At 47.1% G+C, this 25,384-nt stretch overlaps 1 protein-coding gene across 1 annotated transcript in view; it reads right to left on the bottom strand.

The window, feature by feature from the left end:
* Nucleotides 1-11,511, bottom strand: part of CAPN12 (calpain 12) — a 104,192-nt gene extending 92,681 nt beyond the window's left edge. Inside the window, exon 1 of the mRNA XM_073549057.1 lies at nucleotides 11,317-11,511. Coding sequence (XP_073405158.1) covers nucleotides 11,317-11,358 — 42 coding nt within the window. The 5' untranslated portion in view covers nucleotides 11,359-11,511. The remainder of the gene's footprint in view (nucleotides 1-11,316) is intronic.
* Between the last annotated feature and the right edge of the window lie 13,873 nt (nucleotides 11,512-25,384).

Here is a 25,384-nt window from a genome sequence, read left to right as displayed (position 1 = left end):
TACACATAATCAATAAATTAAATTATGTTAGTGGATATTTTTTGCCTGATATACAGTACAGACCAAAAGTTTGGACACACCTTCTCATTCAAAGAGTTTTCTTTATTTTCATGACTATGAAAATTGTAGATTCACTCTGAAGGCATCAAAACTATGAATTAACACATGTGGAATTATATGTGAAATAACTGAAAATATGTCTTATATTCTAGGTTCTTCAAAGTAGCCACCTTTTGCTTTGATTACTGCTTTGCACACTCTTGGCATTCTCTTCATGAGCTTCAAGAGGTAGTCACCGGAAATGGTTTTCACTTCACAGGTGTGCCCTGTCATGTTTAATAAGTGGGATTTCTTGCCTTATAAATGGGGTTGGGAACATCAGTTGTGTTATGCAGAAGTCTGGTGGATACATAGCTGATAGTCCTACTGAAAAGACTGTTAGAATTTGTATTATGGCAAGAAAAAAGCAGTGAAGTAAAGAAAAAAGAGTGGCCATAATTACTTTAAGAAATGAAGGTCAGTCATTCCGAAAAATTGGGAAAACTTCGAAAGTGTCCCCAAGTGCAGTGGCAAAAACCATCAAGCGCTACAAAGAAACGGGCTCACATGAGGACCGCCCCAAGAAAGGAAGACCAAGAGTCACCTCTGCTGCGGAGGATAAGTTCATCCGAGTCACCAGCCTCAGAAATCGCAAGTTAACAGCGGCTCAGATTAGAGACAATGCCACACTGTTAGGGACGGCGGAACGCACTAAATATTAAATAATAGAAAGTGCGTTCGCCGCCCGGGGTCCACCGTACAGTAGGTGTTAAAACCGCTGCTAGACAATGGCAGACACGCTATATGGCGGTATAGAACACGTGGGTTATAACGTCACCCGATGTGCGCTGGGCGTACTCTGTTGATTCACAGAGTCGCTTAAGGCATGAACATAAATGCCGAGCCTGTTGACCTCACAGGACTCAGCGGAGTGCACGCACGGTATGTGGTCACAGGACTAAACCCAAGACTCAGGGTGATGTCCGTCTAGACCTACCGTGCATGCGGCGTTGCTACTGCGGACGCCAACTAGTGCTGCTACAGCAGCGCGGCGACTGACCCAGCCGCAATGCGACAGTGCCCAAGAGGGGTGCACTGTCGGACACTAGCACTGTGGAGGAGGATGTGCCGTGTGGCCAATAACTTGCCACTGACTGGCGCTCACTCTATATCTAGATCCCTAAACGCACTCGTAATATCAGAGGCAGGGGAATCTTAATCAGTCATTTGCAGTCCATACATCCATCACCATCCACACAGTAGCAATTAGAGTGTATACTAGCGCATGGTCGAGCGGCCATGCAGGCCTTTTATAGCCGTGCGCTTCCGGGACCTTCCAGATCTCTTAGATGGACCAATCAGATCAGGAGAAGGACCTGAGCATGTGACTCCCGATCTCCAATGGGGAATCGTCTCGTGAGCATGCCCAGTAGCACGACGAGAGAACTTAGCCTCTGGAGTGGCTTGCTGCAGGACAGCCTGCGCTGCTATTGCTGACCCAGAGGTGGCAGCAACAACCAGTCCTCCAGAGCTGGTCTGAGCAGAGCGTCTGGGACGCTGAGATTGCTGTGCAGGCTCCTGAGCGGTCGGTGGAGAATGGGAGAACGCTGGATGCAAGGCTCTGGATTCCCGCTGTGCAGCTGCAGGAACCCAACGCCTAACATTACCCCCCTCCTAGGGCCCCCTCCCCTCTGAGCCTCAGTACGCTCAAATGCCATGATCAGGAGAGGGGTGTGAATGTTCTCCACTGGCTCCCAGGTATGGGCCTAAGGACCATGACCCTTCCAGTCCACCAAATAAAATTTTTTACCACAATCCTGCGTCCCACAATGGCGTTGACCTCAAACTCATCCGAGGACAGGTCTGATGTCCCGGCAGATGACTCGGAAAACCGAGCCATGTGAACAGGCTTGAGAAGGGAAACGTGGAAGACGTCAGAGATAGCCAAGTGTGGTGGAATAGCCAGACGGTAGACCACTGAGCTGATGCGCTCGAGAACTTTGAAGGGACCAATGTATCGCGGAGCAAACTTGGAGGACTCGGCCCGCAGCTTGATATTTCGGGCAGAGAGCCACACCAAGTCGCAAGGGGCAAAAGTTGGAGCGGGACGCCGATGTGTGTCGGCTGACACTCTCATTCTCTCTTTAGAGGCTCGAATAGCATCCTGGGTGCGATCCCAAATGTCGCGAGCCTCCACTGCCCAGTCTGCCACCCTGGAATCAGTGGAAGACACTGGCATCGGGACAGGGACGCGCGGATGCTGGCCGCAATTAAGAAGGAGCGGCGTCTGACCAGTGGAATCAGCCACTGCATTATTCAGGGCAAATTCAGCCCACGGTAGTAAGGATGCCCAGTCATCCTGCCTGGCAGAGACAAAATGTCGCAGTACGTGACCAGAGTTTGATTGGCTCTCTCAACCAACCCGTTCGTCTCGGGATGATAGGCGGAGGACAAGTTTAGCTCGATACTGAGTAGACTGCAGAGCTCCCTCCAAAACCGAGATGCAAATTGGGGACCTTGGTCACGGACTATTTTGTCTGGCATACCGTTCAAACGAAAAACATGCCTTATGAACAGTGCGGCGAGACCGCGAGCGGAAGGCAGCCGCGCGAGTGGCACCAGATGCACCATTTTAGAACAATGATCAGTAACCACCCAGATGACCGTGCTGCCACCGGACTTGGGCAGGCCGACCACAAAGTCCATGCCGACCATCTCCCAGGGTCTGTCTGCCACCGGCAAGGGGTACAGTAACCCAGCTGGCCTCTACCTAGAGGACCTGTTCCGAGCACAAGAGACGCATGCTTGAATGTACTCTTTTGTGTCCCGAGCCATGTGCGGACACCAATAAGACCTTGCCAGGAGTTGTGTGGTCTGCTTAATGCCAATGTGACCACCCACCCTGGATGTTTGTGCCCACTTGAGGACCTCTGGCCGCAGACGAGGAGGGACAAAGGTCTTGCCCGGCGGAACTGCCTCAAGAGCGACCGGAGCCACGGTCCTCAGGCTCTCCGTGGGGATGATTAGCCAAGGCTCAGCCTCCTCTTCCTCCGCTGAGACCACCGAGTGAGAGAGAGCATCCGCATGGACGTTCTTCTCTCCAGACAGATAGTGCAAGGTGAATCGGAAGCAGGAGAAGAAGAGCGAACACCAAGCTTGACGAGAGTTCAAGCGCTGGGCCGTTTGCAAATAGACCAGGTTTTTATGGTCAGTGTACACCTGGAAGGGAAACCAGGCTCCCTCCAGGAGATGTCTCCACTCAGAAAAGGCCAGTTTCATGGCCAGCAACTCCCTGTCCCCGATGGAGTAATTCCTCTCTGCCGATGAGAAGGTCTTTGAGAAAAAGAAGCAGGGATGCTTCCGACCTTGAGCATCCTTCTGGAAAAGGACTGCTCCTGCACCGATGGATGATGCATCCACCTCTAGGATAAAGGGTTTATCCACATCGGGACGGTGGAGGATAGGAGCACTGGCAAAATGGGACTTCAGGGAAGAAAAGGCCGTGGAGACCTGCTCTGACCAAACCTTAGGATTGGCTCATTTCTTGGTGAGAGCGACCAAAGGAACTTCCAGTGTGGAGAAATGGGGAATGAACTGACGATAATAATTAACGAACCCCAAAAAGCGCTGCACCACTTTCAAAGAATGGTGCTCCTGTCAGTCCATTACTGCTTGCAATTTGGCAGGATCCATAGCCAACCCCTGGGCCAAGATGATGTAGCCCAGGAACGGCAAGGACTCCTGCTCAAACTGGCATTTCTCCAGCTTGGTGAAGAGAGAATTCGCCCGCAACGCAAACGGTCGAAGACCTTGCTTACGTCTCTCCGGTGAGAGGTCAAATCTGGAGAAAAGATGAGAATGTCATCCAGATATACCACCACCGAGGTGGAAAGCATATCACGAAAGACATCATTTACGAAGTCCTGGAAGACAGCAGGCGCATTACAGAGGCCGAAGGGCATGACCAAATACTCGTAGCGGCCATCCCTGGTATTAAAGTCTGTCTTCCACTCAGGGCTGCCACTAGGAATTTCGGGGCCCCATACTGGCAAAATTTTCTGGGCCCCCTTGAGACTCCGCCCAGGCTCCACCCAGCCCCGCCTCCATCCCTCAAACTGTCCACAGTCCCACCGCTTTCTCTTGGAAAAACTCCACTTCTCACCTATCACACATTAACAGTTCCTATCACCAGATCACACATATAGCCGGCAGCTTTTGCTTTGGACAAAAGTTTTTTTTAAAGCCGCCACCATAACAGGGTAGACTGTTATGAGCTCATTTTCCGCTCCTCCAGTTGAGAGTTCTCCTTCCGTTCTCCCTCTGGTGGTGACAGAAGGTAGTGAGGTTGGTTTAAGTGGTAGTGATCTGCCACCTGATGAGAAGGATAACGATTGGATCTCTGGAGTATCAGACTGGATATAAGACAGTCGACGCCCTATCCTGGTGCTGGTGATTCAATCTGCTTCTCAGGTCTTGGACTTCAGCTCTCTTCCAGTCTTCTCAAGTTAAGTTTGTTTTTTGCTAATGTTCACACTTGCGCTTGTTGGTCAATTCAGTTTCTTGTGTGGTCAGCTTGCCCCTGCTGGGGCTATGCTGACCTTCCACTCCTATTTATCTGTATTTGCCAATTTGCCTTTTGTCCCTTATTAGATTGGCCTCTTTTTGCTCTGTTTCAGAATATTTCAGAGTTCTGATATAGTGGGAGAAGTCTAGTGACTTCAGGGTTAATTTTGCTATCAGACGTGTTGGACATTATTTTGGTAGGGTTTTTTGGCAGATTGCAGACAGTGGCTTTCCTTTCCTGTCCTTTCTAGTTAGTCGGGCCCCATCGTTTGCTCAGCCTATTTTCCTGCCTTTGTTTGTGTTTTCATCTTGCTTCACCGTCAATACATGTGGGGGGCTGTCTTTCCTTTGGGGTCTGCTCTGGGGCAGTTAGTTTTCCTCTTTTCCTGCTTTAGGCTTATGTAGCTCTCTGGTTGTGACGAGGCGTCTAGGACCATCGTAGGAACGCTCCACGACTGCTGCTAGTTGTGTGGTTAAGATCAGGGATCTGCAATCTGCATAGTTACCAACCTCTCTGGTTTTCTGAGACTTAGCTTGTTGTTTTTTTCCTCCTCGGTGACCCGTTCATAACAGAATCACCAGCCATACCGCAGATTCTAGGGTACTCAAAAGCAGGAAGGAATTGTAGAAAGAAAAAAAAAGGGGGAAAAAAGTGTCAGAATTTTTTTTTTTTTTATATGTATATTTTTTCCTCTTTTTCTCTGAGGCCGTAGGAGGATTTTTTTTTTTTTCTAATGGAGATCAAGCAATTGTCTGATCGTGTGGAGCAACTTGCTGCTGAAGTGCAGGGAATTTCCACCTACCTCATTCAGTCACATGCTGCTGAACCTAAGATTCCTACTCCTGATGTGTTTTCTGGGGATCGGTCTAAATTTCTGAATTTTGGGAATAATTGTAAATTATTTCTTGCCTTGAAGCCTAATTCATCAGGAAGCTCTGTGCAGCAAGTTAAAATTGTCATCTCCTTGCTGCGCGGCGATCCCCAGGATTGGGCTTTTTCTCTGACACCTGAAAATCATATTTTGACTAATATAGATGCATTTTTTCAAGCCTTGGGGTTGTTGTATGATGAACCTAATGCTGTTGATCAAGCTGAGAGAACCCTGTTGGCATTAGACCAGGGTCAGGATCCTGCAGAGTTGTACTGTCAAAAATTCCAAAAGTGGGCGGTCCTTACTACATGGAATGATAGTGCATTTGTGGCTCTCTTTCGGAAAGATTTGTCAGAGACCGTAAAAGATGTTATGGTGGGATTTCCTGTTCCTTCTGGTCTGGATGGCTCTATGTCATTAGCCATTCAAGCTGATCGGCGTTTACGTGAATGTAAAACTACGCGGGAGGCGCTGCCACCTCTTGAACAAATGTCTGAACCTATGCAATGTGATGGGGTTTTGTCTAGGGTGCAATGTCGGGAGTTTAGAAGGCGTAATAAGCTGTTTTTTTTCTGTGGAGACGCCTCTCATACTATTTCTTTCTGCCCTAAACGAGAGAAACGTTTTGCACACACATTTGCTGTGGGCAGTATACAACCTAAATTCCTTTTGGCAATTATTCTGATCTGCTCCTTGTCCACATTTTCCACTGAAACTTTTGTGGAATCAGGAGCAGCTCTGAATCTGATGGATTTGGACTTTGCTAAACATTGTGGTTTGTTCATGATGCCTCTGCAGACGCCTATTCCTTTGAGGGGTATTGATGCCACTCCTTTGGCGGAGAGTAAACCTCAGTTTTGGACCCAGGTGATTATGCGAGTTGCCCCAGACCACCAAGAAAATTGTAAATTTTTGGTGCTGCATAATTTGCATGATACTATTGTTCTGGGGTTCCCCTGGTTGCAAACTCATAACCCAGTTTTGGATTGGAAATCTGTGTCTGTGGTGAGTTGGGGTTGTCAGTGTGTTCTTAGGGACGCTTCTGTTTTCTCCACCTCTCCTCAGTCTCATGATATTCCTGATTATCTGGCTGATTTCTCTCATGTATTTAGTGAGAGTAAGGCCTGTTTCACACTTCAGTTTTTTTCCATCAGTCAAGATCCGCCGTTTTCCTAAAAAAACAGATCCACCATTTTGTTTGGCGAATCCGTTTTTTTTCCCCATTGACTTGCATTACTGGCGGATCTTGACGGATGGCCATCCGTTGGATCCGTTTTTTTGCGGATCCGCCAATTTTTTTGCGTCCGCCGACATGCCCGGACGGAGCTTGTAACGTTTTTTTGGCTGAAGGATCCGCATTTCTGTACTGCGCATGCCCGGAGGAATGATCTCAGCCGGAAATTTAACCCTTTCTGGCGGATAGTAAAAATTCTCTCTCTCTCTCGTCCCCGGACTGCGGTTCCTTTAAAATTCTTCAGCCAACGGATCTGTCAAAGAACCGGTCCGCTGCCATCCATTCACTTCAGTTAACAGCGGATCCGCTTTCCGCCATTTTGGCGGATTTTAACTGACAACAAAAAACTGGAGTGTGAAACAGGCCTAAGTCTGCGTCTTTGCCTCCTCATAGGAGTTATGACTGTGCAATTGAGTTGATGCCTGGGTGTAAATTTCCCAAGGGTCGGCTTTTTAACTTATCTGTACCCGAACATGATGCTATGCGATCCTATATTAAGGAGTCGTTGGAGAAGGGTCATATTAGACCATGCTCGTCACCTTTAGGCGCTGGGTTTTTTTTTGTGGCCAAGAAAGATGGTTCATTAAGACCGTGTATTGATTATCGTTCCCTTAACAAGATGACGGTTAAATATCAGTACCCGTTACCTCTGATGTCTGATTTATTCTCCAGAGTTAAGAGTGCCTGCTGGTTTACTAAGCTTGACCTCAGGGGGGCGTATAATCTTATTCGCATCAAGCACGGGGATGAATGGAAGATGGCGTTTAATACTCCGGAGGGACATTTTGAGTACCTGGTGATGCCTTTTGGGCTCTCTAATGCCCCTTCTGTCTTCCAGTCCTTTATGAATGATATTTTCCGAGACTTTGTGGATAAGTTTTTGATCATCTATCTTGATAATATTTTGATCTTTTCTAGTGATTGGGATTCCCATGTGGAACATGTCCGGCCTGTGTTCCGGATTTTGAGGGAGAATTCCCTGTTTGTTAAGGGATCGAAGTGCCTCTTTGGTGTACAGAGGATTTCATTTTTGGGATTTATCTTGTCTCCATCGACTATTGAAATGGACCCGGCCAAGGTACAGGCCATTTATGATTGGGTTCAGCCTACGTCTTTGAAGGCTCTCCAGAAGTTTTTGGGTTTTTCTAATTTCTATCGTAAATTTATAGGTAATTTTTCTAGTATTGTCAAACCACTGACTGATCTGACCAAGAAGGGAGCTGATGTGCTGAATTGGTCTCCTGAGGCTGTCTCAGCATTTCAGGAGCTTAAGCGGAGATTTACTTCAGCTCCAGTTTTACAGCAACCTGATGTCTCACTTCCATTTAAAGTGGAGGTAGACGCTTCTGAGATTGGTGCAGGAGCTGTTTTGTCTCAAAAAGACCCTGTGACTTCTGAGATGAATCCCTGTGCCTTCTTTTCTCGAAAGTTTTCCCCATCTGAACGCAACTATGATGTGGGGAATCGGGAATTGTTGGCCATGAAATGGACATTTGAGGAGTGGAGACATTGGTTGGAGGGAGCTAGACATCAATTTGTGGTCCTCACCGATCACAAGAATCTGATTTATCTGGAGTCGGCCAAACGCTTGAATCCTAGACAGGCTAGATGGGCCTTGCTTTTCACGCGTTTTAACTTTGTGGTCTCTTTTCTTCCGGGCACTAAGAATGTTAAGGCAGACTCCCTTTCTAGGAGTTTCTTTGCTGATTCTCTTAATGTGACCGAGCCTACTACCATCCTAGGTGAGGGGGTAGTTCTTTCTGCCATTTCGCCCAATTTGAGACGCGCCCTGGAGGAATTTCAGGAGGATAAACCTGAGCCTTGCCCTATGGGAAGATTGTATGTTCCTGACCAGTAGAGAAAGAGAGTGATGTCTGAAGTCCATTGCTCCGCATTGGCTGGTCATCTGGGTATTTTTGGTACCAGAGATTTGGTGAGTCGGTCGTTTTGGTGGCCTGCCTTATCTCGTGAAATCAGGAATTTTGTACAGTCCTGTGGGACTTGTTCTCGGTCTAAACCCTGTTCTCATTCTAGTGGGTTGCTGATGCCCCTGCCGGTGGCCAAGAGGCCATGGACCCATATCTCAATGGATTTTATTTCTGATCTTCCTGTCTCTCAGAGAATGACTGTTATCTGGGTGATTTGTGATAGATTTTCGAAGATGGTCCATCTTGTACCACTCCCAAAGTTGCCATCTTCCGCTGAGTTGGTACCCTTGTTTTTGCAGCAGGTGGTTCGGTTGCACGGGATTCCTGAGAACATTGTGTCCGATAGAGGGGTCCAGTTTGTTTCCAGATTCTGGAAAGCCTTTTGTTCCAATCTGGGAATTCAGTTATCCTTCTCCTCCGCGTTTCATCCCCAGACCAATGGGCAGACTGAGAGAACAAACCAGACCCTGGAGTCTTATTTAAGATGTTTTATATCTGCTGATCAAGATGATTGGGTCTCATTTTTGCCCTTGGCCGAATTTGCTTTGAACAATAGAGCTAGTTCTGCCACTTTGATGTCAACCTTTTTCTGTAATTTTGGGTTTCATCATCGATTCTCTTCAGGGCAAGTGGAATCTTCATCTTGCCCAGGTTTGGACACTGTGGTTGTGAGAATGCAGCAGATATGGGACCAAGTGGTGGATAAGTTGTCACTCTCTCAGGAAAAGGCCCAGCGTTTTTCCAACCGGCATATGACCATTGGTCCCCGGTTTAAAGTAGGTGATATGGTTTGGTTGTCATCTAAGAATATTCCTATGAAGGTTGCCTCTCCAAAATTTAAGCCCAGATTTATTGGACCTTATAAGATTTTGGAGATTCTTAATCCTGTTTCTTTTCGATTGGCTCTTCCAGTTACGTTCAAAATCCATAACGTATTTCACAAGTCACTATTGAAGAGGTTTGTTGAGCCAGTAGTTCCTGTGGCGGCACCTCCTGACCCTATATTGGCTAAAGGCAATGTGGAATATGAGGTAGAGAAAATATTGGATTCTCGTCTGGTTAGACGGAGACTCCAGTATTTGGTCAAATGGAAGGGTTATGGCCAGGAGGATAATTCTTGGGTCTCTGCCTTTGATATTCATGCCAATAAATTGGTTTGTGCTTTTCACCGGGCCCATCCTGATCGGCCTGGTGGCATGGATGAGGGTTCGGTGACCCCTCCTCAAGGGGGGTACTGTTATGAGCTCATTTTCTGCTCCTCCAGTTGAGAGTTCTCCTTCCGTTCTCCCTCTGATGGTGACAGGAGGTAGTGAGGTTGGTTTAAGTGGTAGTGATCTGCCACCTGATGAGAAGGATAACGATTGGATCTCTGGAGTATCAGACTGGATATAAGACAGCCGACGCCCTATCCTGCTGCTGGTGATTCAGTCTGCTTCTCAGGTCTTGGACTTCAGCTCTCTTCCAGTCTTCTTAAGTTAAGTTTGTTTTTTTTGCTAATGTTCACACTTGCGCTTCTTGGTCAATTCAGTTTCTTGTGTGGTCAGCTTGCCCCTGCTGGGGCTATGCTGAACTTCCACTCCTATTTATCTGTATTTGCCAATTTGCCTTTTTGTCCCTTATTAGATTGGCCTCTTTTTGCTCTGTTTCAGAATATTTCAGAGTGCTGATATAGTGGGAGAAGTCTAGTGACTTCAGGGTTAATTTTGCTATCAGACGTGTTGGACGTTATTTTTGGTAGGGTTTTTTTGGCAGATTGCAGACAGTGGCTTTCCTTTCCTGTCCTTTCTAGTTAGACGGGCCCCATCGTTTGCTCAGCCTATTTTCCTGCCTGTGTATGTGTTTTCATCTTGCTTCACCAACAATACATGTGTGGGGGCTGTCTTTTCCTTTGGGGTCTGCTCTGGGGCAGTTAGTTTTCCCTTTTCTTGCTTTAGGTTTATGTAGTCCTCCGGCGGTGACGAGGCGTCTAGGAACAGCGTAGGAACGCTCCACTGCTACTGTTAGTTGTGTGGTTAAGATCAGGGATCTGCAATCTGCATAGTGACCAACCTCTCTGGTTTTCTGGGACTTAGCTTTTTGTTGTTCCTCCTCGGTGACCCATTCATAACAGTAGACACTTTTGGCCGGGCTCTACTCTACTGTAACCTATTAAATATTTGTTAAAATATGTTTAGGTATATTTTTATTTATTTTTCAATTTTTAAAGTGACCAATAATATCACATACAAGGAACAAATACCGCTACACCATGTCCAGACCACATATTACCACCACATAGTGACCTATAATACCACATACAAGGAACAAATTCTGCCACACCAGGACCAGACCACATATTACTACCATAGTGACCAAATAATATCACATACAAGGGACAAATACCACCGCACCATGCGCAGACCACATATTACCACCACATGGTGACTGAATACTACTGTACAATACTGATCATTAATAAAAAAACATAATACTATCACCATAAGTGGCATTATACACAGGAGATCTGTATTTTGTATGCAGTGTCTGTGTACAGGTAATATAGTCATCAATGACATTATACACAGGAGCTCTGTATATAATGTATAGGTAACACAGTGATCACTGGTGACATTATACACAGGACCTCTGTATATAGTGTTACAATGTATAGTGTCAGTGTACAGGTAATACACTAACTCACCAGTGATGTCTCTCGGTGAAGTCCTTCATCCTTGCTTTTCATTCATTCAGCACAGATCACCATCACGTCTTCCAGCCAGGGCTCGTCTCTGCAGGAAATAACACAGTTATCTAGAGCTCCGCTTGCAGAATACATTACTTATTTTTTCCCAACTTCTGCATTACACCACATGAAGAAAAAAAAGGCGACATAGTGTTGCTCTGCACAGTAACAGGACCGTCCCCCCATTTAAAACAGTATCCTCAAAAAAATTAAATACATCACTGCAGTAATAATATCCCTTAATTAGCCCCTATGGTAATAATATCCCCCATCCTGACCCCCATGTGTTTCATTCCTGTCTTCAGCCATATGTTCTCCCATCCCATCCTAATGAGTATACATTCTTCCCCATATGATCTCCATCATATCCATCCTGCCACATGATCCTGTGCGATCTGTCTCCAACCTTGCCCCATCTGTCTCCAATCATGCCCCGTATCTCCATTCTACCCAGTGTCTCCAATCATGCTCCGTGCCCCCAACGTCCAGCATTCTGCCCCCAGCATCCAGCATTCTGCCCCCAGTGTCCAGCATTCTGTCCCCAGCGTCCAGCATTCTGCCCCATGTCCAGCATTCTGCCCCATGTCCAGAATTCTGCCCCAGGTTCCAGCATTCTGCCCCAGTCTCCAGCATTCTGCCCCAGTCTCCAGCATTCTGCCCCATGTCCAGCATTCTGCCCCAGTCTCCAGCATTCTGCCCCCATGTCCAGCATTCTGCCCCATGTCCAGCATTCTGCCCCAGTCTCCAGTATTTTGCCCCATGTCCAGAATTCTGCCCCACGTCTGGCATTCTGCCCCAGTCTCCAGCATTCTGCCCCAGTCTCCAGCATTCTGCCCCAGTCTCCAGCATTCTGCCCCATGTCCAGCATTCTGCCCCAGTCCAGCATTCTGCCCCATGTCCAGCATTCTGCCCCAGTCCAGCCTTCTGCCCCATGTCCAGCATTCTGCCCCAGTCCAGCATTCTGCCCCATGTCCAGCACTCTGCCCCATGTCCAGCATTCTGCCCCAGTCCAGCATTCTGCCCCATGTCCAGCATTCTGCCCCAGTCCAGCATTCTGCCCCATGTCCAGCATTCTGCCCCAGTCCAGCATTCTACCCCTGTCCAGCATTCTGCCCCATGTCCAGCATTCTGCCCCAGTCCAGCATTCTGCCCCATGTCCAGCATTCTGCCCCAGTCCAGCATTCTGCCCCATGTCAAGCATTCTGCCCCAGTCCTGCATTCTGCCCTATGTCCAGCATTCTGCCCCATGTCCAGCATTCTGCCCCAGTCCAGCATTCTGCCCTATGTCCAGCATTCTGCCCCAGTCCAGCATTCTGCCCCATGTCCAGCATTCTGCCCCAGTCCAGCATTCTGCCCCTTGTCCAGCATTCTGCCCCAGTCCAGCATTCTACCCCATGTCCAGCAGTCTGCCCCTTGTCCAGCATTCTGCCCCAGTCCAGCATTCTGCCCCAGTCCAGCATTCTGCTCCATGTCCAGCATTCCGCCCCGGGCCCCCCGGATCGCCGCTGTCAAAAGAAAAGCAAAAAAACAAGTTCTCCTTACCTGGCCGTGCTCCATCGGCGGGCGAGGCTCCGTCTCTCTAAGCTGCTGAAGCGCGCTCTAGCCAGCAACTGACAGTGACATCAGGCGCTGGCGATGTGTGCGCTGCAGCTAACGTCAGCTGCCAGCCTCCGATTGGCTGGCGGCTGTTAACTATTGACGTGCGGGCCAGCGGGCCCGCATGTCAATAGCATTTAGCTGCCACCCGCAGCGCCTCGCTAAGGGCCCAGTTTACCTGCCGGTAGGGGCCCGGTGAGCAGAGGAGACTGGGCCCGATGCGGGCCCCCTCTGCCCACCGGGCCCCATACGCCAGTCAGGGCAGTGATGCCCTGATGGCGGCCCTGCTTCCACTCGTCTCCTTCGCGTATGTGGATCAAGTTGTAGGCCCCCCGTAGATCCAATTTCGTAAAGATCCGGGCCCCTCGCAACCTGTCAAACAGCTCAGAGATCAAAGGAAGAGGGAATTTGTTTTTTACAGTAATGGCGTTGAAACCTCTGTAGTCAATGCAGGGGCGCAACTCTCCACTCTTCTTCTTCACAAAGAAGATTCCTGCACCAGCCGGCGACACCGATTTTCTGATAAAACCTCTTGTCAGGTTCTCCCGGATATATTGTGACATAGCCTCCGTCTCGTGGAGAGATAGAGGATACACGCGGCCTCTAGGAGGCTCCGCGCCTGGCAATAGGTCTGTCGGGCAATCGTATGGACGGTGCGGCGGAAGCGTTTCCGCAGACTTTTTGGAGAAAACGTCCGCATACAGCCGGTAGTGTGTAGGAAGCGTGGAAAGGTCCGCGGGCACTTCTGTGGGGCTACTTGGACACTGCCTCTCATGCACCTCCCCTCACAGTCCTTGCTCCAAACCAGTATATTCCCCGAAGACCAATCAATATGAGAGGAATAGTAACGGAGCCAGGGAACTCCAAGAAGCACCTGGTCGATGCCATCTGGCAAAATGAACAGGGACAAGGTCTTGTGGTGAGATGGTGAGATAGAGAGACCAAAAGGTGCCATCTGGTGGGTGACCTGAGATGGTAAAGGCACTCCATTAATCACCCTGATAGTCATGGGATGGGGCAGTAGTACCAGCGGTGATAGCGTGCTTTTGGGCAAAGGATGAAGACATGAAATTTCCTTCTGCCCTGGAGTCCCACCGTGACCTCTACCTCCCAGATGGAAGCACCGCTATCTAACGTCCCTCGGAATACCCGTTTGGGAGAAAAGGGCTTCATATCAGATAGGCCCCCCTCCTATGACCAACGGGTGTAATCGTTTTTTCGACCGCTGTGGACACGTGTTAGCCGAGTGACCGAACTGCCGGCACTGATAACAGCATGCGGATCTTCGCACCGGACGCGGCTTAAAGCCGGTGTGAGACACCTCCGTGGGTTCAAGAGGTACAGAGAAGGCAGGAGCCAACCTAATCCTCTGTCTGGATTGAGCTCGCTCCAACCCGCGCTTAATATAACGGAGATCAATGCGGGTGGAGATAGTAATCAACTCCTTCAGAGTTACGGGAACCTCCCTGGTAGCTAGAGCATCTTTGACATGCTCCGCCAAACCCCTCCAGAACACAGGGACGAGTGCCTTATCAGGCCACTCCAACTCGGAAGCCAGTGTCCGAAAACGAACGGCGTAGTGGCTGACCGAGAGGGAGCCCTGTGTTAAAGCTAATAGCTGGAGAGAGGTGTCGTGAGTGACCCGTGGTCCCAAAAAAACCTGTTTTAGAAAGGTGAGCAACTGAGCAGCGTTCAGAACCACGGGGTCACCACGCTCCTACAGCGGCGTGGCCCATTCTAACTCCATACCCGACAAGAGGGAGACGATAAACCTCACCTTAGCCCGCTCTGTAGGGACTCGCCAGTAACTCAAGCTGGATAGAGTACTGGCTCACGAAACCCCTGAAGGCGGCGCTGTCGCCAGAAAATTTATCGGGCAAAGGGAGGCGGGACATTGTCGGCACTGGCGTGGGTGTGGGCACATGTGAGACAGCCTCTGCGACTGCCTGTGCAGCGGCCACTGTAGCATTCGCAGCTGAGGTGGAGCTCTCGATAGCCGCCAACCTGCTCTCCAGCTGCCGAATGTACTGCCGTAGCTGCTGCAGGTCCACATTACTAGCTAGACCCTAGCGCTAGTATAATGTTAGGGACGGCGGAACGCGCTAAATATTAAATAATAGAAAGTGCGTTCGCCGCCCGGGGTCCACCGTGCAGTAGGTGTTAAAACCGCTGATAGGCAATGGCAGACGCGCTATATGGCGGTATAGCACACGCGGGTTATAAGGTCACCCGATGTGTGCTGGGCGTACTCTGTTGATTCACAGAGTCGCTTAAGGCATGAACATAAATGCAGAGCCTGTTGACCTCACAGGACTCAGCGGAGTGCACGCACGGTATGTGGTCACAGGACTACACCCAAGACTCAGGGCAATGTCCGTCTAGACCTACTGTGCGTGCGGCGTCGCTACCGCGGACGCCAACTAGTGCTGCTACAGACCCAGCCGCAATGTGACAGTGCCCAAGAGGGGTGCACTGTCGGACGCTAGCACTGTGGAGGATGTGCCGTGTGGCCGATAACTTGCCACTGACTGGCGCTGACTCTATAACTAGATCCCTAAATGCACTTGTAATATCAGAGGGAGGGGAATCTTAATCAGTCATTTGCAGTCCATACATCCATCACCATCCACACAGTAGCAATTAGAGTCTATACTAGCGCATGGCCGAGCGGCCATGCGGGCCTTTTATAGCCGTGCGCTTCCGGGACCTTCCAGATCTCTGAGATGGACCAATCAGATCAGTAGAAGGACCTCAGCACGTGACTCCCGATCTCCAATGGGGAATCGTTTCGTGAGCATGCCCAGTAGCGCGACGAGAGAACCTCTGAAGTGGCTTGCTGCAGGACAGCCTGCGCTGCTATTGCTGACCCAGAGGTGGCAGCAACAACCAGTCTTACAGAGCTGGTCTGAGCAGAGCGTCTGGGATGCCGAGATTGCTGTGCAGGCTGCTGGATGCAAGGCTCTGCATTCCTGTGGGAGACTGCTGGATGCAAGGCTCTAGATTCCCGCTGTGCTGCTGCAGGAACCCGACGCCTAACACACACAGAGATCTAGCAGCAGACACATCTCTACAACAGCTGTTAAGAGGAGACTTTGTGCAGCAGGCCTTCATGGTAAAATAGCTGCTAGGAAACCTCTGCTAAGGACAGGCAACAAGCAGAAGAGACTTGTTTGGGCTAAAGAACACAAGGAATGGACATTAGACCAGTGGAAATCTGTGCTTTGGTCTGATGAGTCCAAATTTGAGATCTTTGGTTCCAACCACTGTGTCTTTGTGCGACGCAGAAAAGGTGAACGGATGGACTCTACATGCCTGGTTCCCACCATGAAGCATGGAGGAGGAGGTGTGGGGGTGCTTTGCTTGTGACACTGTTGGGGATTTATTCAAAATTGAAGGCATACTGAACCAGCATGGCTACCACAGCATCTTGCAGCGGCATGCTATTCCATCCGGTTTGCGTTTAGTTGGACCATCATTTATTTTCAACAGGACAATGACCCCAAACACACCTCCAGGCTGTGTAAGGGCTATTTGACCAAGAAGGAGAGTAATGGGGTGCTACGCCAGATGACCTGGCCTCCACAGTCACCAGACCTGAACCCAGTCAAGATGGTTTGGGGTGAGCTGGACCACAGAGTGAAGCCAAAGGACCAACAAGTGCTAAGCATCTATGGAAACTCCTTCAAGACTGTTGAAAGACCATTTCCGGTAACTACCTCTTGAAGCTCATCAAGAGTGTGCAAAGCAGTAATCAAAGCAAAAGGTGACTACTTTGAAGAACCTAGAATATAAGACATATTTTCAGGTGTTTCACACTTTTTTGTTAATTCTAAAATTCCACATGTGTTAATTCATAGTTTTGATGCCTTCAGAGTGAATCTACAATTTTCATAGTCATGAAAATAAAGAAAACTCTTTGAATGAGGTGTGTCCAAACTTTTGGTCTGTACTGTACCTATGTAGTTTGTAATTTATAAGTGACATATTTTACCAGCAGTGGCCTCTTCACCAAAGCCACCATACAAAAGCCAGGTTACAGATGCTCGTTGGGACTTTTGGAGAAATGTCCTCTGGTCTGTTAGAACAAAAATGGAACTGCTCAGCCATAATGACCATCATTATGTATGGAAGAAAAAGGGGAAAGCTTGCAAGCTAAAGAACACAATCCCAACTGTGAAGCATGGGGTGCGTTGGTAGCATCTTGTTGAGGTTGGTACTTTTCTTCCAGAGGGACTGGTGCACATCACAATTCATTGAATAAGGACAACTATGTGGAGATACTGAAGCAACATCTCAAGATGTTAAACCTGCTGTGTTAATTTATCTCCCAAAAGGACAATGACCTCAAGATTACTTCCAAAGTGTGGTTAAAATGGCTTAGGGGCAACAAAGTGAAGGTCATGGAGTGGTCAAAAAAAATCCTCATCTCAATCCCATAGAAAATTTATGAGCAGAATTGAAATGGTAAGGAGGCCTACAAACCTGATTAAGAAGGATATCTGAGTAAAGGAGTCGAGAGACCAGATCTGAGTAAATGACCTGCGAGACCAGATCCATGTAAAGAAGTTGAGAGAACGGATCCGAGTAAAGACCCGAGAGAGACCAGAGCCGAGAGACCTGAGCCTAGTGAGCAGAACCAGGACTGAGAGACGACTAGGCCACAGTGGAGGGACATTCGTGTGAGCCGTCGCTTCCAGTGTAGACGTTGCTACAAGGTCCCTACCTTGGAACACGGGCTTGTTTCAGGAAACGAAGGCTGCTAGTGTGACTAGTGTGCTGAGTAACACATAAATCTGGAACTTGCGACCTAGCGGGTAGCATCATCGACTCCCGTTAGGGTCTGTGTGGTGTTTTGTGTTGCCTAGAGACATCGGTGACGGGCCCAGTAGTGACAGTGAAGCCATTGAAGATGTGGTATTAGGACTAAGACACCGCTGACGATAACAGTTACTTAATGGTCGTAATAGAACAATAGTGTGTACAAAATATTGTGACAATATTCTGTCCATCTGAATTATTGTATTTTTCCTGTAACATAACTTGTTTTATTTTAACCATTTGATCTATTCCCTTTTAATTGAGTTAATTGAATAAATAGTTGTTGATTTTAGTACCACCGTCTCCTCGTTGCCTGCTTTGTTGCCTTCGCGCAGGGCCGCTGTAAGGTTCAGCCAGGACTGTAGTCGTAGCCGAGGCTCCGGGGCTCTGTTGTCCTGGCCTCCCCTCACAGAAAATTCGCATGCATTTATCAGCATACCTGTGTCTCCTGGTCCAGTTCCTTCTGGGTCCTCCCTATGCAGTGGGAGACCGTTCCTGGGTAATTCCCGATTAACTGAGACACAGTCTTTCACAACTTTAACAAGAACATCTTAACTTGTCTTGTTACACAGCACTTCCAAAGTTTCCACAGCATTAACAACAGGTTTTACATCGCAAGGTTCCTTCACATTCCCTGCGCTTTTTTCACGGCTACTCAGTGTGGACCCCGGTCAGACCGTCCCTGACGGTTTCTCAACATTCTCTCTATACAGCTCCACTACGGATATGCATCCCTCGGTCTGTTTCACCCCAGAAAAAAGATCATTAATACCTGCAGTCAGTAGCTTCTGAGAGAGCGACCTGTTACAATGTTCTGTCCACTGTGCTGGCCCCGCTTTGTCACTGTCTGCACTCACTGTTTCCGTGGGTTCCCTTGGCTGTTCCGTCCCGATCCTAAAACCCAAGTAATGAGTTGACACATCTTAGTACTATTTCTGGCCCCCAGCTGCGCTGGCCCGCTGTTGTATGGTGCTGTGCTGTGGTGAGCTGGGCTTCACTCTTAAACGTTTCGTGGTTGCTGCAGCGTTCTGGAACTATAGCCCATATGGACCCTTTGAGTGCCTTTGGCCCTTTGACTCAAGCTAGCACTGTACACTACCTTACTATGCAGCAGCCCCACCTACACTTAACTATGTGTTTACTATGAACCGTGTACACTGGAATGCCCCCCATCTAGTGGCCAAACCCGTGAGCAACGCTTACCCTATTCTTATAAAATGCAAAACAGTACACATTTGACAGTAATGGTAATACACCATATGATGTAGCAGTACCAATTGAATAGATAGCGGTAATACACTATAAGTGTAGCAGTACCAGAATATAATAATATATATGCATTAATATATGGTAAAAGAACAACAACATTTCTCTATCCCCTTACATTGCCATCAGGGCATAACTGTCCTGACTGGCGTATGGGGCCCAGTGAGCAGAGGGGGCCAGCATCGGGCCCTGTCTCTTCTAGTCATCGTGCCCCAGCGGCAGGCTTCTGCCGCTGCAATAGCTAAAAGCCGTTAGCTAGTTGGAGGCTGGCAGCTGACGTCAGCGCGCACGTTGCCGGTATGACATCATTGTCATTCACCGGCGAGTACGTGCTTGAAATGCCTGGGGTGGAACGTTGGTGCTGGAGCACGGCCAGGTAAGGAGAAAGTGTTTTTGTAAATTTTTATTGAAAGAAGAGACAAGCCAGGGGCAGAATGGAGACATGGGGGCAAGATGGAGACACCGGGGAAGGATGGGGACACGGGGGGCAGAATGGAGACACAGGGGGCAGAATAGAGACACGGGGCAGGATGGAAACACAGGGGGCAGGATTAAAAAACAGGGGGGCAGGATGGAGACAGATGGTGCAGGAATATGGGTCAGGAAGGAGACAGATGGGGCAGGATGGAGATACATGGTGCAGGATCATGGAGCAGGATGGAGACACATGGTGCAGTATCATGGGGCAGGATTTACACGATGGAGACAGATGAGGCAGGATCATGGGGCAGATGGAGCAGGATCATGCAACAGATGGGGCAGGATCATGGGACAGATGGGGCAGGATCAAGGGACAGATGGGGCAGGATTGAACATCACATGGGGCAGAATGGATACTCATGAGGGCAGGATGAGAGAACATATGGCAGGAATGAGACACATCGGGGTCAGGATGGGGGATATTATTATCATAGGGGCTAATTAAGGGAAATTATTACTGCAGTGATGTAATTATTTAATTTTTTGAGGATACTGTTTTAATTGGAGGGGGCAGTCCTGTTACTGTGCAGAGCAACACTATGTTGCCTTTTTTCTTCATTTGGTGTAGCATAGAAGTAATGTGATCTGCAAGCAGTGCTCTAGATAACTGTGTTATTTCCTGCAGAGACGAACCCTGGCTGGAAGAAGTGATGACAGTCTATGCTGGATGAAGATGAAAAGTGAAGATGAAGGACTTCACCTAGAGACATCACTGGTGAGTTAGTGTGTTACCTCTACACTGACACAATACACTGTATACTATATACAGAGGTCCCGTGTACAAGGTCACTGATGATCACTGTATTATCTGTACACTGACACTATATACAGTGGTCCTGTGTACAATGTCACCAGTGATTACTGTATTACCTTTACACTGACACTATATACAGAGCTCCTGTGTATAATATCATTGATCACTGTATAACCTATACACTGATACTGTTTACAGAGCTCCTGTGTATAATGTCACCCGTAATCACTGTATTACTTGTACACTATACACTATATACAGAGCTCCTCTGTATAATGTCACCAGTAATCACTGTATTACCTGTACCAGGACACTGCATACTAAGTACAGATCTGTGTATAATGGCACTTATGGTGATATTAGTATTGTGCTTTTTTAGTATTCAGTCACTATGTGGTGGTAATATGTTGTCCGGCCATGGTGTGGCGGGATTTGTTCCTTGTATTTTCTGCTATTTGGTCACTATGTGGTGGTAATTTGTGATCTGGTCATGGTGTGGTGGTATTTGTCCCTTTTATTTGATATTATTTGGTCACTATGTGGTGGTAATATGTGGTCTGGTCATGGTGTGGTGGTATTTGTTCCTTGTATGTGGTATTATTGGTCACCATGTGTTGGTAATATGTGATTTGGTCATGGTACGATGGTATTTGTCCCTTGTATGTGATAATATTGGTCTTTTTAAACATTTAAAAATAAATAAAAATATACCTAAATTGTATTGCATATTTTAACAAATCTTTAATAGGTTAGAGTAGAGTAGGGCCCGGCCAAAAGAGTCTACCTTGTTGTGGTGGCATATTAAAACAAATCTTTTGGCCAAAACAAAAGCTACTGGCTATATGTGTGATCTGGTGATGGCAGCTCTTAACCCCTTCCCGACCTTTGATGCCATGTAGGTGTCATGAAAGTTGGTGCCAATCCGCCTATGACGCCTATGTGGGGTCATGATTTGATCGCATTCCTGTGGGTCAGGTGTTGCGAACACTTTTGACCTGGCTTCTGAGTTGGGGCTCCCTCTGGTGGTTGCTGCGGGTAATGGAGCTGGTCTAGCTGACACAAGTCAATCACCTGAACAAGATGATTGTTGGAGGTCAGGTGTTACAGACTGGGGAGATTTAAGTGAACAACCTTCCCTCAACTATTGCCGGTGATTTGGTTTGCTTCCTGAGCATATTTTGAAGTCTGCTTATCTCCTGCTCTGTCCTGCATCTTTCAGATAAGTTATTTGTCTTCTTGAATCTTTTTTTGCATTGGATCCATTTTTGCTTGTCTCTGATTGTTGCTTAGCTGGTGTAGTTCAGCCTGGTTCCCTGCTGGGACCTGTGCTGGACCCTGTTCCATATGCCACAGCATATGTTAGTCTTTTTAGTAACCAGTTCACAGCAGAGTTCTGATATAGTGGGGGAGAGGTCATATGGCCTCAGTATTTTTGTATATCAAACGTCGTGGATTTTTCTTAGGGTTTTTTGCGTGATTGCAGACAGTATCCTTTCCTGTCCTGTTCTATCTAGACAGTTTGGGCCCCATCATTTGCTTACACTATTCTCTGCCTGTGTTTTGTGTTTCATCTTGTCTCACCGGCAATATATGTTCGGGGCTATCTATTCCTTTGGGGTTCTACTCCGGGGCAGTTTAGCTTTCCCATTTCTCTCTTTAGGCTTAGTTAATTATGTGGCTGTGCCGAGGCGTCTAGGGCATCGTAGGTACAGTACGTCCCACGGCTAATTCTAGTTGTGTTGTCAGTTTAGGGGTCTTCAATCCGCTAAGCTACCAAACTCTCTGGTTATCTGGTTGCCTTGTTTATTCCCCTGTTATCCTCCTCGGTTACATAACACAGGTCAACGAAAAAAAATTTTTTTTCTGGTGTCCAAAATATTTTAATGAATTTGGGGTATTTTTGGGGTGCTGATTCTGAATATGTCATCAGTTTTGCCAGATTGGCTCAAGTTTTTGAGATTTTTGGTATCTTATTTATAGCACTTGTTGGTAAATGCGACGCATCATCTCATTAATTTCTTTGGATTAGTACTTGAACTGAGCAGTTCTCAATATAGTTTTGTGTTAATTAGTGTTCTAAAAGTTTGTTCATAGCTTGATTTTTGCACTAACTTTATGTTGTTGTCTGTTTTCCAGTGAAAAGCATGAACTCATCATGAAGAAGTTGTCTTAACGATCCAGACTCATTCTGTTACATTTGTGGTGAATATACACTGCCAAAACATAGAAGAAACATAACAGACTTCGTAAAAAAAGTGTATTTTGCCTATTTTGGGGTTATGCTTGGGGACCAAGACAAGTTTTGGGCACCACACATAGTGTGCAAAGCATGTATCGAATTATTACGAAAATGGAGCAAAGGACAAAGAAAAAGCTTCAAATTTGGTGTTCCAATGGTGTGGAGAGAGCCAAAAAATCATCATGATGACTGTTATTTCTGTGCAGTGCAAGTGCAAGGATTCAATAAGCATAAGAAACGAAAATGGGAGTAACATGGAATCTGCAAGAAGGCCTGTCCCTCATTGTGAAGATGTGCCTGTACCTGTGTTTACCATAAATAACAGTCATCATGATGATTTTTTGGCTCTCTCCACACCATTGGAACACCAAATTTGAAGCTTTTTCTTTGTCCTTTGCTCCATTTTCGTAATAATTCGATACATGCTTTGCACACTATGTGTGGTGCCCAAAACTTGTCTTGGTCCCCAAGCATAACCCCAAAATAGGCAAAATACACTTTTTTTACGAAGTCTGTTATGTTTCTTCTATGTTTTGGCAGTGTGTATTCACCACAAATGTAACAGAATGAGTCTGGATCGTTAAGACAACTTCTTCTTGATGAGTTCATGCTTTTCACTGGAAAACAGACAACAACATAAAGTTAGTGCAAAAATCAAGCTATGAACAAACTTTTAGAACACTAATTAACACAAAACTATATTGAGAACTGCTCAGTTCAAGTACTAATCCAAAGAAATTAATGAGATGATGCGTCGCATTTACCAACAAGTGCTATAAATAAGATACCAAAAATCTCAAAAACTTGAGCCAATCTGGCAAAACTGATGACATATTCAGAATCAGCACCCCAAAAATACCCTAAATTCGATGAAATATCTTTGGCACCAAAAATGCTGTTGACCAGTGTAATCAAAACAGTCGGGTGACCGGGGTTACTGAAAGTTCACCCGACCCGCAGGTACAGAAGGCTTTGTACTTCACCCTATGGGGGGTGGCTTAGCCCCCCCATGGCTACGATCGCACTGATTGGCTGTTAAAAGTGAAACAGCCAATCAGAGCGATTGTAATATTTCACCAATGAAATTTGATGAAATATTACTATCCAGCCATGGCTGATGCTGTAATAACATCGACCATGGTTGGAGACCTTGATCTGACCCCCACCAACTGATGGGGGCAATCAGCCCCCGCCACTGACTGACGGCGGCGATCTGCTGCCGCCGTCAGTATTTGCTCCCCCTCCCCTGCCCTCAGCTTCACCTGCCTTCCAATCCCCCCCTCAGCCCCCTGGAACCTCCTATGTCCCTGTGTCCCTCCCGGATTTCTTCATGGGCTCCATCTTCCAAAATGGCAGGCGCATGCGCAGTGCGCCCGCCGAATCTGCTGGCCGCAGATTCATTCATTCACTGCAGGTACATTTTTATCACTGTGATAAACTCTATCACAGTGATCAAAATAAAAAAAAAGTAAATAAACCCCCCGTTTATCACCCCCATAGGTAGAGACAAATAATAAAATAAATAAAATATTTTTATTTTTCCATTAGGGTTAGGGTTAAGGTTAGAATTAGGGTTAGGGTTAGAATTAGGGTTAGGGTTAGAATTAGGGTTAGGGTTGGATTTATGGTTAGGGTTGGAATTAGGGTTTGGGTTGGAATTAGGGTTAGCGTTGGAATTAGGGTTAAGATTAGGGTTGGGTAGGGATTAGGGTTAGGCTTGTGGCTAGGGTTAGAGTTGGGATTAGGGTTAGGGGTGTGTTGGGGTTAGGATTGAGTTAGAATTTAGGGGTTTCCACTATTTAGGCACATCAGGGCATCTCCAAACGTGACAAATGCGCCACCATTGATTCCAGCCTATTTTGCGTTCAAAAAGTCAAACAGTGCTCCCTCCATTCCGAGCCCTGATGTGTGTCCAAACAGTGGTTTACCCCAACATATGGGGTATCAGCGTACTCAGGAAAAATTGCACAACAACTTTGGGGGTCTAATTTCTTCTGTTACCCTTGGGAAAATAAAAAATTGAAGACTTAAAAAAATCATTTTTGCGGAAAAAAAATTATTTTTTATTTTCATGGCTCTGCGTTATAATCTTCTGTGAAGCACTTGGGGGTTCAGAGTGCTCACCACAAATCTAGTTAAGTTTCTTGGGGGGGTCTAGTTTCCAAAATGGGGTCACTTGTGGGGGAAATCCAATGTTTAGGTACACAGGGAGTCTCCATATGCGACATGGTGTCCGCTAATGATTGGAGCTAATTTTCCATTCAAAAAGTCAAATGGCGCTCCTTCCCTTCTGATGAGCCCTGCCGTACGCACAAACAGTGGTTCACCCCTACATATGGGATACCAGCGTACTCAGGACAAACTGGACAACAACTTTTGGGGTCCTTTTTCTCCTGTTACCCTTGTGAAAATAAAAAATTGTGGGCTAAAAAAATAATTTTTGAGGAAAAAAAATATTTTTTTATTTTCACGGCTCTGCGTTATAAACTCCTGTGAAGCACTTGGGGGTTCAAAGTGCTCACCACACATCTAGATAAGTTCCTTGGGGGGTCTAGTTTCCAAAATGGTGTCACTTGTGGGAGGTTTCTACTGTTTACGCACATCAGGGGCTCTGCAAACGTAACATGACTCCCACAGACTATTCCATCAAGTCGGCATTTCAAAACATCACTACTTTCCTTACGAGCCCTGACGTGTGCCCAAACAGTGGTTCCCCCAACATATGGTGTACCAGCGTACTCAGGACAAACTGGACAACAACTTTTGGGGTCCAGTTTCTCCTGTTACCCTTGTGAAAATAAAAAATTGCGGGCTAAAAAATAATTTTTTGAGGAAAAAAATTACTTTTTATTTTCACGACTCTGCGTTATAAA

This window comes from Dendrobates tinctorius, unplaced genomic scaffold (assembly GCF_039654945.1).
Source record: "Dendrobates tinctorius isolate UK_male_01 unplaced genomic scaffold, ASM3965494v1 ptg000158l, whole genome shotgun sequence".
NCBI classification, from domain to species: domain Eukaryota; kingdom Metazoa; phylum Chordata; class Amphibia; order Anura; family Dendrobatidae; genus Dendrobates; species Dendrobates tinctorius.
This window is presented reverse-complemented; position numbering and strand designations above follow the sequence as displayed.